The sequence below is a fragment of the Caretta caretta genome, chromosome 9 (genome assembly GCF_965140235.1).
Source record: "Caretta caretta isolate rCarCar2 chromosome 9, rCarCar1.hap1, whole genome shotgun sequence".
Classification (NCBI taxonomy): Eukaryota; Metazoa; Chordata; order Testudines; family Cheloniidae; genus Caretta; species Caretta caretta.
The window spans coordinates 101,722,106-101,742,641 of NC_134214.1; the positions used below are offsets into that span (position 1 = coordinate 101,722,106).

Below are 20,536 nucleotides of genomic sequence, written 5' to 3' on the forward strand. Positions count from 1 at the left end.
ATGAGCTACACCTACAGAGTGCTGGGGGAAGAGAGAGCCACCTTTACCACAGCCAGGTCAACGCATGACTGCCTCTTTCTCTGTAGATCACCATCAAGAACAGTTTGGAAAATGCCAGCAGAAAATTCTCGACAAAAGGCCCAAGGTCCAACTTTATATTTGCTTCTCTACCACAAAGGAGCCAGTCAGGGTTTTCCAGTGGAAAGCAGACACACATTGTGATACTTTGGGAATACACGGTCCCAGAACAAAACCCTCCGCTCGTTTCCCCCCTCCATTACCCAGCGTGACAGCACAACCATTATTACCAGCCGCACACATGAAGCCCTTGCAGTGGAACGTAGCTAGTTTTCTTGGTCCTGCAAAACCCAGGAACATCACCACATATTCTACTGGCACCTTATCTATTCACTTCCTATTTACATATATACACAGATCGCTCTTTTACAGAGCACTTCTGTAACAGCCAAGGCCTGGAGAAAGAGATGGTTACTGCGATGTGAGAGCTGAGGACTGTATGAAAACCCATAGTGTGAGGGAGGCCAGAAGGAAGTCTGGAAGTGCCACAAAGTTTTTGGTAAGCAGCCAAACTTCCTGGATCACCCAGTGCCAGGAATACACCTAAGGCCTTGGTCCCACTAGACGTCCTGGCAGGCCAGCCCCAGCACTCCCTGGTCTCTGCCTGCGTAGAACAGCTATAAGGCCTGGAGTCTGTGTTTCTTTTTCTGTGTGTCCCATCCCTAACCTGAACTCAGGTCTCTGGAGTTTAAGGGCTACCGCATTAAACACTGAAGAGCCTCCAGAAGAGGCATGTTAAAGGAAGACAAACAGTCCCTGCCATGATTTACCTACATGAAGCCTCTGCGAGTTTTTGTAAAGCAAGTAAAAGTGTATAGAGCAAACCTTCCCTCCCCTTCCAGACTGTGAGTGCTCAGCGGCAAACATGGCTGAACGCTTGTAGCGTTAATGCCAGCCTCACCCCCTGCCGCTCAGTCACTGGTCTGACTTTCCAGTTTCACATCCAGTATCGCCAGGAGATGGGGGTGAGAGAGGCAGGTAACTGTGCCTAAACTCAGAGTCAATGGCTCCTCGAGCCCTGTCACATCGACTGCTAGTTTTATTTTTCACCCTTTCTATTTACATAGTTGACCACCCTTGCCATGTAAAAGCAAGGCAGCAAGGTATGAGACTTTACATTATTGACTGGCCCAGGACTGACTACTGGCTCTCCTGGGCTGCAGGCAGGTGTAATTTGGGGTGTGTGGAGGGACTAAGGGTTGACACATTTGGGACAAAGGAGGAAATACGTCTTTGGCAGCCTGATTTAAAGAAAAATGCCTAAAGAAAGGTGGCTGTGAGAAAGGGTTCGGGTCTCTCCTGGGGAGAAGAAGCAGTGGAGGTCTGAGGCTCGCCATGGCAGAACTTTGCCTCAGCACCCACCCTCAGGGCCTCTGGGCTTACTCGGAACTGTGCCAGATGTCCCTCCATTTCCCCCAGACATTGTTACTGGATATTTTCCTCCGGCCATCCCTCCTCTCAGCAAACACCAAACTACTCCGGAGCTGCACTCAAGCTTCCAACCAACAACTGCCAAGTGGGATCAAAATTAGCCTATGAAGTCGGACAGCACCAGGCTATTCCCAGCTACTCCTACAGGATCTCCATCTCTGGCTGCTGAACGGGGCGGGCGAGAGAAAGAAATCAACCAACACAATAAAAATCATGGTACTAACATGTGATCTGCAAACCACGACTTTGTTCACTTTGGTTCTACGCTCTACCTCTTCGTCTATCCTTAGCCTTAGACTGCAAGCTCTCTGGGGCAGAGGCTGTCTCCCAGTGTTTGTTTGTACAGCGCCTAGCACATTGGGGTCCCCGTCTCAGAGGGGGTCTCTACCCACTACCAGTACAAACAATAAAGAACTGATCTGTGCTACAGGAAGGCTGGAAGCACTCCAGGTCCATTTACAAGTCACATCCCCCTATCCCAGAGTACTTTAACCTCAGCAATAGAATGAAAAGCAAACGGCAGGGGCATGAGGCTACCAATTCTGGCAAGATCAACTTCTTCATATAAACTAGGATGAAACTTGTCTAGTCGGGAGAAAAAGAAACCCTGGAGCTGTCAGGCCAGTGTGCACACGCTATTAAAATGTGTCTTCACAAACTTTTAACAGTACTTTTCTTTCATCAAAATAATGAAAAGACGAATGGAAAGAAACATCTGACAGTGGTTTATGTTTAGAAAAAAAAGCTCTGGCTGGTGCTGAGTTATGGAGGGTAGGTGGTAAGCCATGGCTAACAGCTGCCCACACCGTCAACATACCAGGGACCTCCGGAACTGAAAGCACAGGTCTCAACAGCTTCAGCTAAAGAACCAGGCTCTGGAGCTGGGACTGTTCCGGCCTCACATCCTCTATGGATCAGGCACAGAGGGAGGAAGAACAACCCACAGTGAGCATTGGGTTCCACACACAGAGAAATATTAATTCATTGATCTCCTACATGGCTTCAGCCAGAGTGTGCCTTCCTGCCCCGGGGTAGGTGGGTTCCTCCTAGGGCTCCGTCACAGGGAACAGAATTTCCTTCCCCCGCCCCGAGTGGGAGGCCCAGAGCCTCTGCATTGGCCCTGTGCTCCTGCTGACCCCACTCCCTGCCCAGGGACTGCCCCTGGCCACAGCTACCCTGGGGATCCCCCTTAAAGGGAGTTTCTCGCCTCCCCCATCTCCAGGCTGGAGAGACAACCTTTCCCTGGTAAACTCTGCAGGCCACAAGGGGATGATGTGACTTCTCCTGGCTCCACCCACTCCTTCCCCCCACATCCGGTCCCTGCCCTCACCCCGCGCAGACACCAAGAACATCAGCAAGACACCACACGGTCTGCTGCTGTGTGGGAGGAGAGAGACCTGCACACACCTCTAGGGGGCACAATCCTGACCCTCCACACCCCCATTTTTTTTTGCTGCACTGCCCTCCTGGGAGAGGATCAGACGACCAGGGGGAAAGCACCTCTCCAGGCTGCTGGGTGCTGCCGTCACCAGCAGTCCTGATCGTCAGCTTAAAAGCCATTTTCAATGCAGTGTTTCAGGAGAGGGTGCACAGATGAGGTTCATTCATCTGGAGGAAGAAGAAAGGACCCCAGGAATGGGAGGCTGTCGTTGGTGCTACAGTGATAAAGCATCTTGAATTACTAGGCTGAAAACTTTTCCTGAATGTATCAGTCCGTTCAGAGACAGGTCTCATGCACTGACTGCAAAGTGAATTTCTTTCAACATCTGTATGTGCCTTCCTTCTCCCAGTGAGCAGCCCTGGCAGCTGTGCTCACCCAGCTCACTCCCTGAACTCGAACCAGCTTTTCAGTCCAGCTGAAACGGAGGTATAGCAAACCAGCGTAGCTGCGCACAAGTGCAAAGCTGCACTGTAGCGGAGCGAAAACACGCTAGGTGGGCAAAGCACAAGCCAACGTGCAGACACGGGAGACACTGGGGTTAATTAAAAGTTGCAAGGAGTCAAAAGCAATAAATGCTAACGAAGTCTTTAATCAAGTAAACATTTCTAAACAACCCGAGTGGAATACACTGGTCTCCTCAGATATGAGCTCTTAGAGGTTTTTAAGGTCCAGCTTGACAAAGCCCTGGCTGGGATGCTTTAGTTGGGGATTGGTCCTGCTTTGAGCAGGGGGTTGGACTAGATGACCTCCTGAGGTGCCTTCCAACCCTGATCTTCTATGATTCTATGATTCCTTCTTGTGTTAATCCCATCTCATGAGGTCCTCTCCCTCCAAAGTGCTCTGTCCAATGCCAGATCCTCTATCACACCCATGCTAACATATCTTCCTTTACGACATCCCACCACTTCTTGGATTGGCCTCTTTCAGTCTTGCTCTGTTGGACTCCGTTATCCATTTGAGGACTCAGGAGCCAGTGTATGGTTTGTGAGCGAGTTTAGACACAAGCGAAGAAACAATAATATCCAAACCAGCATTTTCCCAAGCAAGCCACCACCACCACCACCTTGCAACCATCCTACTTCGGGACGACACTGCTGTCACACGAAGGAAAGGCATTTTTTGCCCCTTGGCAGTGACACACGGGATTTACTTACCACCAGCGAAGCTTTTCTCACAGGAGCGTGAGTTCGTTAGTGGTCTATGTAGCTCGCGTTTGATTACGTGGCACTAGTTCAACTGGGGACTTGAGGAGGAGGGACGTATACTTGGATATGAAATTAATGCTTTTCGATCACAGCTTACCCTGGATAATGCTTTCCATTACTCTTTGCTAAACTTCATCCTGACTCAGGCACATGCTGTGAACTAGAAGGTTTGCCACTGTAGTAGCTGTAACGATGAGGAACCTGTGCTGGAGTACAGCACATGACGTGCACAAAGGTTACTCTAAGTACTGACTCGCTGTTTTGCTAACGCACCTTCAACAGCATCTCTTCGGTGGCACTCTTGGTCTGTGTGTGGCCGGCAGCGGGCTTCCATACGACGTGATGAATTAAAATACCACCAGGGTGACCTTTAAAAAAAAAGAGAGAGAAATTGAAAACAGCGTTCATCTACCCCAATATAGACTCCAGACTCGTCAATTAATCTGAGAGGATGTGGCGGTGGAGAGACTTTCCAGAGGAGACGGGGTGAATCCAGATCCTGACTGTCTTTGGGAAACGCAGAAAAACCTGCCACTTTGAAACGGCCTTTCCACCCTCGCAGGAATTATATGCACAATACTAACACCCCCTCCTGCCCCTAACCCTGACACCCTCTCCTGCCACTCAACCACTTCTAAACAACCACTCCCCCAAAATCCTGTTGCAAGCAGAGGCCTGATCCCACAAATGGAGACGTGCCAGAGATTCCATGAAGTCCAGTACGAACACTACTATTGACTTGACATGGAAGACATAAGAAGCTATGGGCAGAAATCTGAACCCTAAGACAGACAAACATGTGCCTAAGGATAGAAAACAGATTGTGTCAGTCAAATGGGACATTTCAGGGTTAAAATAAGTAACAAGTATTGTTCCTTAAAGATCTGCATTGCCAGAAGACTCTCCCTTGTATCTTATAGAAGATGATCTTTCAGGAGTACAATTTCCAAAAGTATTAAACCTGCTGGGGAGAGAGAGCTAGGGGGAACTGAGAAGAATTCACAACTGAGACAGATTCGATATATGGACCAACCAAATAGAGCTTGCAGGTAAGCAAGAAGTGAAATGTAATGATGATAAGAAAAAAATAAACAAATGCACCCAGTATTCCAACATGAAACATAATGCACAAAACAGATAAGCGAAGAGATCTAAAGCCAGCCACACAATGTAGTAGGAGTATAAAGCAAAGGCAGAAAAGGCATTGGCGTATACACAGACCTAGTGCTATGGAGCAAAAACCAATGAAAGTTAATTTGGCAATTTATAAGATACTCATAAAAAAATCTGGAAAATGCTTGGGTTTCATTTCATGAACATTTTGTAGCAAAACTAAAAAACATGACATAGCACAAAATACACTTGCAAGCGGGTCAGAACCCAGTTCTGCTGCATTCAAGGGCTCAGATTATTTTGATACTGTTAGCATTTTGCAAAACTAAATCCATAGTTACTTGAAAAAAAATCCAAAGCCAGGAAATTTGTTTCATTCGTAGGGAGATGTGCAGAACCTAGTCCCCTTATTCTTGGCTGTCTGACAATGCAGTCAGAAGAGGAAGCCTCTCCCATTGGGTAGGAGAAGAGAAGTTTGCAATTTGCTTCTCTGGGACCAGCACAGAGCCCTGAATGTCAATCTCCCTTCTTGATCTTTCATAGATTCACAGAGTTTGCTCCTTCCCTGTGGCGAAGGAACCAGTCACAGCTTCCTGGCTCAGCCACCCAGCCCTGGTGGAAGTTAAAAGCTGCAGAGGGGCACTGTTAGTTTGCTCCTCGGGTCTCTCAGAGCCCTTATGTCAATGTCTCTTTGGGCCCCAAGCCTTCCCCTCTCCTCCTAAGGCCCTTTCCCTCCGTGCCCCGGATACAGCCCCCGCCTTTCCCTTAGGTCAGCCATGGGATTTCCATCCCAGGGGGAATCTCCAGCAGCATGACACAAAGTGGTCAGACCCGGACACTCCAGTCCATAGATTTTAAGGCCAGAAGGGACCATTGTTCTCAGTGCACAGGGGGGATTAACCCATTCACGGAAACAGAGGGCGACATCTCTTGCTGCTGACAGAGTCAAGTGAGAGAAATAAATAATTAAACGCCAGGGGAAGGGGGAGGTGCTTTGGGGTAGTACAGATTACAGCAGAGCAGCCATGAACAGTGCCTCCAAGTTAGAGGGACGCTGCCTGCTTCCCCAGTCCCATTCCTGTCTGAACTCAGTCTCCCAAGTCCCTGCTACGAGCAACACCTAACCTAAGTGATCTGGAGGATGGTGTGGATTGCACTCTCAGCAAATTTGCGGATGATACTAAACTGGGAGGAGTGGTAGATACGCTGGAGGGGAGGGATAGGATACAGAAGGACCTAGACAAATTGGAGGATTGGGCCAAAAGAAATCTGATGAGGTTCAATAAGGATAAGTGCAGGGTCCTGCACTTAGGACGGAAGAACCCAATGCACAGCTACAGACTAGGGACCGAATGGCTAGGCAGCAGTTCTGCGGAAAAGGACCTAGGGCTGACAGTGGACGAGAAGCTGGATATGAGTCAGCAGTGTGCCCTTGTTGCCAAGAAGGCCAATGGCATTTTGGGATGTATAAGTAGGGGCATAGCGAGCAGATCGAGGGACGTGATCGTTCCCCTCTATTCGACATTGGTGAGGCCTCATCTGGAGTACTGTGTCCAGTTTTGGGCCCCACACTTCAAGAAGGATGTGGATAAATTGGAGAGAGTCCAGCGAAGGGCAACAAAAATGATTAGGGGTCTGGAACACATGAGTTATGAGGAGAGGCTGAGGGACCTGGGATTGTTTAGCCTGCAGAAGAGAAGAATGAGGGGGGATTTGATAGCTGCTTTCAACTACCTGAAAGGGGGTTCCAAAGAGGATGGCTCTAGACTGTTCTCAATGGTATCAGATGACAGAACGAGGAGTAATGGTCTCAAGCTGCAGTGGGGGAGGTTTAGATTAGATATTAGGAAAAACTTTTTCACTAAGAGGGTGGTGAAACACTGGAATGCGTTACCTAGGGAGGTGGTAGAATCTCCTTCCTTAGAGGTTTTTAAGGTCAGGCTTGACAAAGCCCTGGCTGGGATGATTTAACTGGGAATTGGTCCTGCTTCGAGCAGGGGGTTGGACTAGATGACCTTCTGGGGTCCCTTCCAACCCTTATATTCTATGATTCTATGATTCTATGATTCTAAGTGCACTACTGAGGGTACGTCTACACCGTGCTCTGGAGCCTGAGGAGCGCGCCTCCCAGCCCAGACTGACAGCCTTGGGCCAGTGGGGATCGCGTCAGCGCTCTAACAACAGGCATGTAGACAAAGCTTTGAAGTTACGGCTTGGGCTGGAGCTCAGGCTCTGAAGCTCAGTGAGGAAAGTTGGGCTTCAAAGCCTGCGTGCCAGCCCGAGCTGCAATTTCAAGGTGCTGCGAAAAGCACAACGTAACCAAACTGAACTAAATCTGGCTGGGATGATTTAGTTGGGGTTGGCCCTGCTTGGAGCAGGGGGTGAGACTAGATGACCTCCTGAGGCCCCTTCCAACCCTGATCTTCTATGATTCTGTAAGTGTAACCTCCTAGGGCACGTCTACACAGCTATTTTAGAGAAGCCGCGTGAGCCCCGCTAATCTGAGTCTGTCGACCTGGCCCGGGAGGCGCGGAGCCGCAGGCTCCGTGTCACTAAGGAGTGACGTTTTTCCATTAGTTCAGTTTGTCTCCTTTGTGTATGTGACAGCATTGTACATACAGCTGGCTTCCCTGCTGTCCCACAGAGTCAGCCCAATGCCTCTGTTACTTGTATGGGTCTCTCGCAGCAACATTGCCAGAGAACCATAGAGAACAATAGGAAAATGGGATAATAAAACCGTAAGAATTGTCCAGAGTAGGTGTAGGACCTGAAAATACCTTCAGCTTATTGCTCAAAAGGGACCAGATCTGAAATTGGTGCTGTCCCTTTAACATAGATGTACAGATGGATTCGTACATATAAAGGGTCATATTGGGCTGTCGGTTTTTAGCAAAATTGTCATTGACACCAATGGAGAGTGCTGTCTGTAGCTGATCGAATCCTCGGGCAATATTGTGCCAAGTGCAGATTGCGATGGATCCTGGAGGCAACATCTCCTTTGCAGCTCACAGTATTCTCAACGGTGCAAACACATGACGGTTTGGGCTTAGGCTCCTCTCCTCTTCTGCAAAAACTTACATATATTCTTAACTTTTAAGAATGGTCCCATTGACTTCAGTGAGACTAGCCACATGCTTCAACGGAAGCATGCAAGTGTTTGCAGAACTGGGGCCCTAGCTCTTTGGAATTTCAGGATTTTTTCTCTCTCTTTGGTGCTGTATGTCCCAGGTCTAGTGAATACAGTGTAGTGGGAAGAATAGCAAGTCCTGAAAAGCAGTCATGGCAGAGATGGAAATGTAGTATTTGTAAAAATAATCTGCTGCAGGAGAGTCTTTTGGAAATATATTCCCTCCACCAAAGGAGGCTTGCTTTTGGTGTCCCAGTAGTATGTACAACTTTAGACAATACTTTTCAACTCCAGTAACTTTTTAACTAATTCCTGATTGGTTTCTTAAGTGGATTCAGCAGATAAATTATCACCCAGATGATATTAGCTTCCTCATTCAGTGTCTAATCCATTTTGAAAGATTGAGAAAATTCTATAAATATTTAAATTAAATAAAATCTGCATCTGCTTAGTGATCTTAATGAAAAATTAAGCTGATGTTCTCATAAAAAAGTGTAAATGTTCAAAGCAACTGTACTAGTAGGCTAGTGTTGTTGCATCTCAAATTATGTACAATTGATTAATACACATTTTTGTAAGCTGCTGTCACAGGCAGAGTTCAACATCGTATTTGATTTCAAATCCTGAGGGAGCTGCCTATTCTAATTCTCAGACTCATGTTAAACTTTGAAAAATCATCGCTTCTTGACTCTGTTTTAGAATCTGACAGAAAAGTGCCTTTTCAGGGTCTTTTATCTTTATTACCACTTTACATATAATTCTTCTGCACTTCTCAGACAAAACCCTGAACCCATGAGTCAGTGCTGTTTGGATTTCTTCCAGGTTTTACTGAAGAGACTCGTGAACCATCAAATTGCTCTAAAATGAAATACTGTTTGCATCAACTCCACATTATTCGCTAGAAAACCCAGGTTGGCAGAGTGTTTAAGGAGAACTGTTTGCCTCTTTCATGAGGGCACAAACTTTAAATCAGACCAGTCAACTCCACTGCTGCTGTGTAAAGACAACAGATGAACAGGAATAATATATCTGTTTTAGCATGTATCCTCGGTGTCCTCTAATTCAGCTCCATAAATCTCTTAGCTGAATTCAGTGCAGATGAGCCTGGCCTACAGCACTGCTATCCGAATGCCCAGGTGATAGAGTGGCCTCATTTTCTTCCTCATAAAACTGTGTGTTTGAAGCTACATAGGGCAAGCCTCGCCACGTCTGAGAGAGAGTCTCCTTGGAATACAGCTCTTACACCTCTCTGGTTGGTGACCCTTCCCCTGGGGATTTGTACAGCGGAACTGATTTATCATGTGCTGAAACTTCCCCAGTAGAAAAGGAGCAAAATTCCACTGCAATGGAGTGAAGACAGCCACTCCCCCTGCAGTGTAAGTGGAATTTCATTACCACCAAATTCACGGCTGGACTGTCCCAGCACTATCCAGATCAATATGAAACCTCCCACTGGCTTCAAAGGTGTCAGATTGGACCCCCAAAGTGGGGTCCACTGCTACAGAGCAAGGCTAGCCTGAGCCAGACGTTTCTGCATCTAAAAGGTTGGCTCTGACTAAAACATTAAATGAAGCTCGTCTGCAACTGCACAGGCCAGAATGAAGAGGGAACAGCAACAACGAAGTGGCCATTCCTGTGCAGCATCAAGACAAGGTGGTGCAGAAATGTGGACACCAAAAAAGATACAAACTGTTCTGTGTCAGAGCATATAGACTGAGCAGCTGGAGAAAAAAACAAAAAATACTCTTGCTAGAAGGTTGCAGTGTAACACGACTTGATCTTTTAGAATTCAGAATAATAAAACGAAGAGAGACAAAGCAGGCTGCTCCCTGAAACAGAGAAGCACAGCTCACCTCACCTTACTCTAGGCTGACTGGCTGCTGCAGCTCACATCCTTCCCTACAGAGCCCACTAGCCTGCAAGTAGGACCAGGAAGCCCACAGCATTTAAAGTGAGAGCTGTACAGTTTTAATACAGCTTTCCACACAAATTGCTCCTTATGTGTATGAGTGTGGATGTGTTACAGTGGCTGGTGATGAGAAGCATGTGCTTCCCTCACTCCTTGAGCAGAAAGAGCCAGCCCCACACATACATACCACATCTCCAATGTCCCCACACAATGGACAGTCTGACTTGTCCCTGCATGAGAGGCAATTCCCATGCCTGAGGATTACATTGGCGAAACAGGGAAATGCAAGGAAGATGAAAAGAGGACTGGATATTGACAAATAAGATGCCCAGAGCTCAGGAGTGAGGATAGGAACATTATGGATATTTAATTAGGGAAGCAGCTATTAGGGTAGATTGCAGTTGTTTAATGATAGATTTAGTGAATTCATGTAATTAATTGTTGCATAGCAATGGAGAAACATGCAACAGTTATAGATCTTGGGAAGGAATAGCCCGAGAAGAATAAAGTACACGGGCTACAACACTGCGATGCGGTAGCAAGTTCCTTACTTTCCTGCTCCACTAACAATTACAGATGATTTTCTATAGCGCTTACTCCTTGGCGTCAGGGTGCCTCCCTACAAAGTAAGAGTTACCCACCAATGGGTTTTGTTTGTTTTAATGTCTAACCTCCGCTCCACATCCAACACCGCAGAGACAGGCGGCCAGCCGGATACAAGTTACAGCTCTACAATTCTCTTCTTGGCTCCACCCCAGCCGCAGCAGAGCCTCTGGGCTGCCCTGATGAACGCCAGTGCCAACCATCCCATCGGGACCATCTTCCAGCTGCGGCTAGCCGGTACACTGAGCCCTCCACCCATGCCGCCTCCACCTGCCGCCAGGCTGACGGTGGGCTTGAAATCAGCTATGGGTGCCTGGGAAGACCCCTAGGCGATGTGGGACAAAGTAGCATTCGCCTCCTTCTGTCTGCTGACCCTGTCACCATGTTTGTCATTACAATGGCAAAGTTCAAGGTTTTGGAGAGGAAAAACGAAATTTTCCAAATGAATGTGATAGAATGGCTTCATTTTCTTCCTCATAAAATGGCGTGTTTAAAACTATATAGGCCAAGCTACACCAAGCTTGAGAGAGAGTCTCCTTGGAAAAAACAACTTTTTCAAATGAGAACTTGGTGTTCAGACTCGGAAGGAGTGAGAACCACAGGACTTTTCCCAGCAGCAGGCAAACTGTGCCCACAAACAACACCAGACTGTGTGCAAATCTGCACTTTTGTCTTGGCTCAGTTTGGCTTCTCTGGTATAAACAGAAGGCAGCTTTTGCATTTTCTTCTTACTTCCTTCATTCCAATTGCATGTGCCTGCTGCAGGCTGGGGAGCGAGTCCAGGGTGAAGCGCCACACTTACCAATGATCTGAATGTCGAACAAACTGATGGACAGACATGGGAAAAGAATCCTTATGGTGTTTTCCTCCCTTTGGCTCAGCTGGGGGAGGGGGTGATGGGACTCATGATTACGAAATATCTGAGCTCCAATGTTGAAATGAAATGGGGAGAGAGAGAGAGAATATGAACTCTTTAGTATGTTTAACAATTTCCCCCCAATTAAATCCTCTCTCCCTGAGCTGGCTTAGTGCCAGCCCATAGCTTTAACTGCTGCAGGAGAAGACTGAGGACTTCATGATGAACAGTGTGGGATGGGGCAGGTCTTTCTAATCCAGAAGATCTCTGCTTCAAATGCTAAGAAGTAACGTCCTACTGCTCAGGCCTGGCATTAGGTAAACAGACCTGAGAAAGAGTTCTATGTGGCTGAAAGCTTGTCTCTGTCACCAACAGAAGTTGGTCCAATAAAAGATATCCCCTCCCTCACCTTGTCTCTCCATTAAGTACATAGTCAGATTATGTGTTTCATGGCAACAGTGGTAATTTAATCACAAAGAAAGAGGCTCCTTTCAGCCACTGATGTCAAACACAAAATACCCTCATGGGACAAAAGCTCTCTCAGGGTCAGTACTATATATTCCCAAGCACTCCAGCCCTGATCCAGCAATGCACTTAAGCATGTGTTTTAACGGAAGCTTGCAAGTAGTCTCGCTGATGTCCTAGAACAAAAGAAGGGCCATATTGGTTCAGATCAATGGTCCAACTAACCAATATCCTGTCTCCCGACAGTGGACAATGCCAGGTGCTTCAGAGGGAAGGAACCCCAACAGGCAATCACTGAGTGATCCATCCCCTGTCATCGGGTCCCAGCTTCTGGTTGTTCGAGGTTTAGGGAAACCTGGAGCATGGGGTTTCGTCACTGACCATCTTGGCTAATGGCCATTGATGGACCTGTCCTCCATGAACTCACCTAATTGTTTTGTGAACCCAGTTATAGTTTTGGCCTTCACAACATCCCCCGGCAATGAGTTCTACAGGGAGACTGTGCACTGTGTGTTAGAAGAAGCACTTCCTTTTGTTTGTTTCAAACCTGCTGCCTCTTGAGTTTAGTGGGTGACCCCTGGTTCCTGTGTTAAGTGAAGGGGTAAATAACACTTCCCTAGTCACTCTCTCCCCCCCATTCATGATTTACAGACTTCAGCACATTGCCCTTAGTCATCGCTTTCTCAGGGTGAACAGTCCCAGGCTTTTAAATCTCTCTTCAAATGGAAGCTGTTCCAGACCCTTAATAATTTTTGGTGCCCTTCTCTGTACTTTATCCAATTCTAATCTATCTTTTTTTGAGATAAGGTGACCAGAACTGCGGGCAGCACTCAAGATGTGGGCGTACCATGGATTTATCTAGTGGCATTTAGATATTTTCTATTTCTTATTATCTATCCCTTTCCTAATAGTTCCTAACCTTCTATTAACTTTTTTGACTGCACACTGAGCAGACGTTTTCAGAAAAATATGTATGACAACTCCAGAATCTCCTTCTTGAGTGGTCTCATATGAGGTTTCTAAACTAGACTTTCACCTCTGTAGAACTGAATTAAAACCTAGTTTTTTCATAAATGACAATAGATTTGATGGTCTGAGTAGTTCATTTCCATGCAAAAATGACTAGCTGCATTCAGAACTAATTCTCCGGAATCTGTAGGGGTGATGGATTTTTCTCATTTTGGTCTAAAAAAAGGAGAAATAGCAAAATTTACCCTGGAACAATAATTTTTCTAGTGAATAGTGAAAGTGACTTGGACTAATATAAAATAGGATGATATCTGAATAGAAACCTCAACCTGCCTCTAAATTAGCATGCCCAAATATCACATCATTACAGCGATTCATCAAGTGTCACAGCTGTCCAGAGGCATGAACAAACTAAAAACATGGGCAATTTATGTGGACAATTCTTGGTGTGCAGATTTAATGGTAGCTATTGAAAATCTGACCCAAAACACTTTCAGGGAACAAAATAGAAAGGAGCAGAATAAAAAGTCAAACATGAAGCTATTTCTTAACCAATGAAAACATATGCCAAAGTGCTATCCGACACATTTAAATAACTCTTTGCTCTCTAGTTCTTATCTAATGCCATGTTTAATTTCTACATGGCACAGACTAGCACATTCTCCATAGTTAATCACAGGCGTAATAAATCCTCAACAGTTCTGCAGCACCTTTCAGATTTCTCCTTCTGTGATTTCCATTTTTATTGCAATCCTTTGCACGGCCAACAGGGCCAATGTAAATGCCATCTCTATCTGTCTTAGGGAAACGTCTCCTTTGACATTGTCTTCCATGTAATTAGCAGTCAGTTACTCAATACTTTACTCATGATCATTTTTAGTGCAGTCAACCTCTTCCTCCTCAAGTGAGAAGGTTGATGAAGGGTTCTGTTATGCTAAATCTGCCTTGTCTGAAAAAGGGAATTTCTTTCTTAATAACCACAAGAAACCACCTCCTTTTCCTGAAAGGTCTCATCTACCCATGCACCAAACAGAGATGAGGTTAGGGAAAGCTCATTCCTAAGTCATTCCAAAGCATTACTTGGAAAGTTACTTGATATTAAAGGAACTTCATTTTGGAAACAGGAGGATTACACCCTATAGAGTGTTCAATAACTGGTCCATAACAGCAGCATGCAGATTGCCAAACTGGATCAGACCAAGGGCTATCTTGTCTAGTATCCTGGTCCTGATGCTTCAAGAAAACATACCAGAAATCCCACAAATGACAGGAAATAATTGTACAGCCTCCATCAGTGCCACAGGTTTGGAGGCTTGGGCACTGGGTGTAGGACCAGGTATATGGTGGGATTTTAATGCTTCCATAATTAGAAAGCTCCTTGCTTTCTAAATACTAACTGAGTGGGTCACACAACCCTTCTGCGAGCCAGCTCGGAACGGTGAGCACCATTCCGCAGTCAGGGCTACATGACTTACCCCTCGTCACAGAGCGAGTCTGTCAGCGCTGGGATTACAACTCAAGAGCTGCTGGCTTCCAGTCCAATGATCTGACCACTAGACAATGTCTCTCCTTGTGGTCATGTGTGCTGACATTTAACTATTAGAGGTGAGGGTGATACTCATCGTGCTTATCTATTGTACACAAAGATTTACAGGTTTCAGAGTAGCAGCTGTGTTAGTCTGTATCCGCATAAAGAAAAGGAGGACTTGTGGCACTTTAGAGACTAACAAATTTATTTGAGCATAAGCTTTCGTGAGCTACAGCTCACTTCATCGGATGCATACCGTGGAAAATACAGTGGGGAGATTTATATACACAGAGAACATGAAACAATGGGTGTTACCATACATGCTGTAACGAGAGTGATCAGGTAAGGTGAGCTATTACCGGCAGGAGAGTGGAGGGGGGAACCTTTTGTAGTGATAATCAAGGTGGGCCATTTCCAGCAGTTGACAAGAACGTCTGAGGAACAATGGGGGGAGGGAGATAAACATGGGGAAATAGTTTTACTTTGTGTAATGACCCATCCCAGTCTCTATTCAAGCCTAAGTTAATTGTATCCAGTTTGCAAATGAATTCCAGTTCAGCAGTCTCTCGCTGGAGTCTGTTTTTGAAGTTTTTTTACAGTGGTGCTGTTCAGCATGTGGTAACTTTGAAAAGAAAGACGACTCTTCTCGTTGACTCATCTACAGTAGAGCTTTTACAGATCAGGAATGGAGGAAAAGCAGCTTCAGTTATCCATGCAGCCCAGGATGTGATGTGCGTACGAATGGAGGCAGAGATGACAGAGGAGGCTGGATAATAGTGAATAGTATTTGTGTTGTCACATTGTGTTAGATGATCCTGGGGGAAAGAATCTCATTATTCCATGAGGTAAAACAGCTTCTTTAGTCAGGAACAATTTCATCTCCATGCTAAATGAAACTTCACTTTCATTATGTACTTGAAATATACACATGCTAGTAGTCAGGCATTACAAATGAAGTCATGCTAAAACAACCAGAACATTTAGACATCTCATTCTTTAACAAACTAAACACTCTTAACTGGCAGTTACACTTGATCAGTTCTAGGTTTATTCCACCTTTCTTGACCGTTTGTCTAGGAAAGGAGGCCAGGGAAGGAAGCCCTGAAAGATCCCATGCCTGGCAGACGTGTCTTTTTTTTGGATCTAGCTCTCTCTCTAAAAGGCAGGCAAGGGAAGACAAGATGTCAACTGGAGAAAGAGGCAAATTCAACAGTGGGGTCTGTTACTCACGAGGTCTCACCCGCCATTGCACTCCACCCGTTTTACACCAGTTACTCCACTGCAGCTCACACAACTACACAGTGTAAAACTGGCGTGATGGAGGGGAGAATCAGGCCCCTGGGGTGGCTGAGGGTTAGAAAACGGATGTCAGGGATGGAACTGTGTGGTGACCGTGTGCATGAAGAATTAATGGAACGTACACGAAAGGCAAGGGGCGAGGGAATACTGCAGCACTGAACCCCAACCCCAACGCCGCAGCAGCAGGAGCATCTGCACCTTACTCACGAGTGCTTTTTAAAATCCGGGGCTGTGCAGCAGCATGGGACGAGCCCTCCTACGCTGTCTTCAACCCTCCTGTTGTTTGTGTTCCCTGCTACACTCCCACTTGATTCCAACCCTCAGCATGTCAGGGGCACTCATTGTGTTGCCCACTGCAGGGCAAATTGGGACAAGTTCCCTCACTGAATCACTTGCAGCTATTTTCTGACTTGCATCACTTTTTGCATCACTACTGAGTTTGGCCCAAGGCTTTCCTGGGAGACATCCCTGGTCTAGGGTTGGCCCAGAGTTGCGGTATAAATATTCCCTCATCATGGAGAAAAGGAGCAATGTTCACAGCTTTATTTACAAGAACCTTTCTCCAAGTATCAAAATGAGCACGTGGTGAAGAGGGGCTGTTTGTCAGAAGCATCAGCACCGTGTCTACCCTCAAGGACCTCACTCCGGCCAGAGGAGAGTTCAAAGAGCGCGGGAGGGGAGCAGCAGTGCCAGAAGAGAGCAAGGCTCAGGTAGGATAGGAGGGAGTGGGAGGCCAGACACGGGGGGAGCCAAGAGCAGAAGCGAAAGTGGGGAACAAACAGCTCCCAAAAGCTCCCTCCCCACTGGAAGCAGACAGTGGCAGGAGACAGCCCAACTCAGTCTGACCTGCAGGAGGAGAATGGGCGCTTTGCAGATTCCTGAGGCGTGCAGGGGGTGAGTGGGATGGGGGTGGGTCTGGGCCTGCCTTGGATTTCAGGTGATATGATTCAAACATCTGCGCTTTCTAGCTCTGGTTTCCATTGGGTTCTGCTGACCCATGTGCTGCAGCAAGGCTGAATGCAAACCGTCTGTCCAAACCAAAATCTCAGCCTGGTTCTGACATCTCCTTGTGGATGTCTCGCCAGCCGTTCAAGCTCCACCTGGCTAAAACAGAGCTCTTAATTCTCCGCCCAAAGCCTTTGCTGCAACCTCCATTCTCCAGCCCTGGGGACGCACCATCATCCTGCCTGCCACTCCGGCCCGTAACCTGGGCATCATCTTCGACTTCAGCCTCTCTCTGGGTCCTCACATCCAGGCTCTGATCTCAGCATAACATCTCTAAGCAGGGCCTTTCCTATGCAGCCACAGAGCTAAGGCTTTGTCTGCAGTACACACTGCTGTCCAGGCTCTCTTCTTGAGTCTCGATCACTGCAACATTCCTCTCTGGCCGTGACCAATGTAATCTTGACCTGTTCCTACCCATTCAGAATGATGCTGCAACTATCGCGGTCCTACCCCGTGGCTTCGACCACATCACCCCTTTCTATGCATCCCTCCGCTGGCTCTCCTTGCTGTCCTGCATCGAACAGAAGCTGCTTGTCTTACTTTCGAGGCCCTTCCTGGCCTAACCCCATCCTATCTATCCTTGCTCCCCACTACCAGGATTTGACTCCTGCCTCACCTCAGCCCATGCCAGACTCAATCACCCACTTGTTATGTTTTCAAACATCTTCTTGCTTTCCCCCATGTTTCTCCTCATGCCTGGGAGAAGCACACTGTTAGCATGCACAAAGCTACCCCTTGAGCCTCCCTCAGATTCCTCCTTAAAACGCTCCTTGGCCAGGATGCCTACAAAAACCTGGAAATGGCTTCACTGCGGGAGCGCGGATGCCACAGCCGATCAGGCGGACTAAGCCTGTCCCATTGTTTCCTAGTACTCCTCCATCAGCCTGGCGGTATCCGTCCATTGTTTCTCGTCTTACGCTTTGTATACAAGGCCAGTTAGCGAGCGGCAAGCCCCGGTGTGAATTTACAGCGCACCAGCGTGCCGTGTGGACCTTGCTACAGCATGCAGCACGTACCGCATTTTCAGGACGCTGAGCTGCACTCTGGACCTCTTCATGAGCGTTAGCACTGTACACAGAGCGGGTGAGTGGGCAGGGAGCTGATGTGCTGTAGATTTGCTCTCTGGCTTGCTGTGCACTACTTCACAACGTAGACAAGCCCTTAAATCATAAGATATTTGGGGTAGGGACCACCTTTTTGTTCCAGTTGTACAGCGCCTCGCACAATGGGGTTCTGGCCCAGGACTGCGGCTCCTAGGTACTACGGCACTGCAAATCATACATGATAATACTAAACTTACACATACAGGAGCTGCTCTCGAACCTTTTGCATCACATCTATTTTGCTCAGCAACTGAAAGCTGCATCAAAGACTTTCTATACAGGCAAAGTTTAGGTGGGCAACGTTGTCTGTGGGGAATCAGACACTCACTCCTAGGAACGAATCACCATGGATCATTAATTCTTTGTCACACGGAGCAAGTACTTCAAACTGCTTAACCCTGGACTGTACCTTTCCAGCAGGAAGCGCAGTGCCTTGTGGGCTCGACCCAGCACAGCACCTATAAGAGTGTCATTTTAAACATGGGAGCAGTCCCATCACTTTTCCCCATCTGCTTAATGTTAGGCACATGTTGGAGCGCAGGCTGATCTGAGGCCTACCAGACATACCACAAGCCTGATTCTCCACTGCCTTGGGCCTGGTACAGCCAGTTACAACTGAACAAAATCCAGCTTTAGCGTGCAGCCACCAGATCTTGTTAAGCAGACAAAGGTACAATGAGACCCAAAGTCTTTGAAGACGGACCAATTAGACTAGAAATATGGTGCACTTTTTTTTAATCAGTGTGGGTAATTAACCACTGGAACAATTTATCAAGGGATGTGACATATTGCCCATCACAGGCAACTGAGTGGATGTTTTTCTAAAAGATCAAACAGGAATTATTCAGGGAAGTCCTATGGCCTGTGTTATACAGGAGGACAGAGTAGGTGATCACAATGGTCCTTTCTGACCTTTTAATCTATGACTTTATGAAAATGGGGGTAAATCACAATCGTTCTGTCCTGGTATCATTTCAACTCACTTTATGCCAGTGTAAACGATGCCCAGCAGGGAGAATCTGGTCCATTATTCACACGTAGCATTTTCAGTGTCTTACTAAAACTCATTAGCCAACACTCTGCACTCAGATGTGCGTGTGTGTGTGTATCTCCTGTCTAAGCCAGTGAGAGCACTTGTTGCGGCAGGTTATTCATGTGTTTTAACAGCCTATACTTTTAATGATACTTAATTTCCAGCATGCAGAAACAATAAAAAGTCATTTTAAACCCCAAACTATCAGCTATTATCACAAAGAACTATTTTAATGTTAGTTGGCCATTCTTTCCACGCGTCACGGCATGACTCAGCCTGTCCAAGTTCCCGACACGATGAAAGCAGCTGTCTGGAATGTGTGCAGGATGAAGGAAGTAGTGCCTCTATCACCAGGAAACAGGGAGTAAACTCTTCTATCCGCGCCCACCAAGCTCAGGCCCTACACAACTAAGCTCATGCAGCAAGACAGACAACTACCAACCAGTTATAATTGATCGAGTGCGCCAAAGTGGAGAACTCTGCTCATGAGACTGGCCAACTATGTCATCACCTAAATTACTCGTAACCCATTTAGCCAATTCTACCACAGTTGTTTTACTAATTTCTGACCCTTTACACAGAGACTGCAAATAACATGCAGAGTGGTTATGAATCTGTGGATGAACATCCTTTAGGGCCTCGTCAGGAAGCACCAAATTCACTTAAAGGAAAACTTCAAATTTGAGGTCTCAAGTGAATTCCTAGTGTTTTGGGGGAACTACTGGTGTGAATTTGTAAAGTGCAGAACTGGAAGTCAAGAGATCCAAGTTCTTATCCTAGCTCAGCCACATGCTAGTCCATCCCTTGGAAAAGCCACCTCAAATCTGTGCCTCAGTTCTTCATCTGCAAAATGGGGACACTTCTACCCTACTTCAGAGGAGTGCTCAGGTGCACAGGGCATCCACCAGGCTCTACCATGTATTTTGGTGTTGTACTGGTCTGCTCAGAGAGGTCCACGGAACCTTAATTCACTGTTCATAAAGTGCTTTGGGATCATCTAATAGAAAGTGCTGTAGGAATGCAAAGTCATAATAAATAACATCTGAGGCCTTGGACTAGTCTTGGATTCAGTTTTGCATATGATTTCCAATGCACCTGTCTGTCTCTGAGTAGAGCTTTATTCTTGGCAGTGAAATGTCATTTATCCATTTATTATGATGCAGTTTAAAAAAAAGTCTTCAGACTGATTTGCCAGTAAAATGCTGGAGCCTGGACACTCCAGGTATCCTGCAGGGAGTCCCATGGCAAGTGCTCCGGGGAGACTCCATATGCATGCAGGGGAAGCAGCATCTCTCACCGATCAGAAGACATTTCTGACCAACCCACAGACCTGCTTTTGATACTGAATCATCACATCTAAAAACATTCATG

At 46.7% G+C, this 20,536-nt stretch overlaps 1 protein-coding gene across 19 annotated transcripts in view; it reads right to left on the reverse strand.

The window, feature by feature from the left end:
• Positions 1 to 20,536, reverse strand: part of HTR2C (5-hydroxytryptamine receptor 2C) — a 459,369-nt gene that overhangs the window by 160,793 nt on the left and 278,040 nt on the right. For 15 of the 19 annotated variants that reach the window (XM_075132608.1, XM_048864037.2, XM_048864038.2 and 12 more), the window contains one exon: positions 4,429 to 4,523. In XM_075132608.1, coding sequence (XP_074988709.1) covers positions 4,429 to 4,523 — 95 coding nt within the window. Of the gene's footprint in view, positions 1 to 4,104; positions 4,224 to 4,252; positions 4,524 to 20,536 lie in introns of those variants that run through there. The other 4 variants (XM_048864033.2, XM_048864035.2, XM_048864034.2 and 1 more) reach the window with 2 other exon arrangements.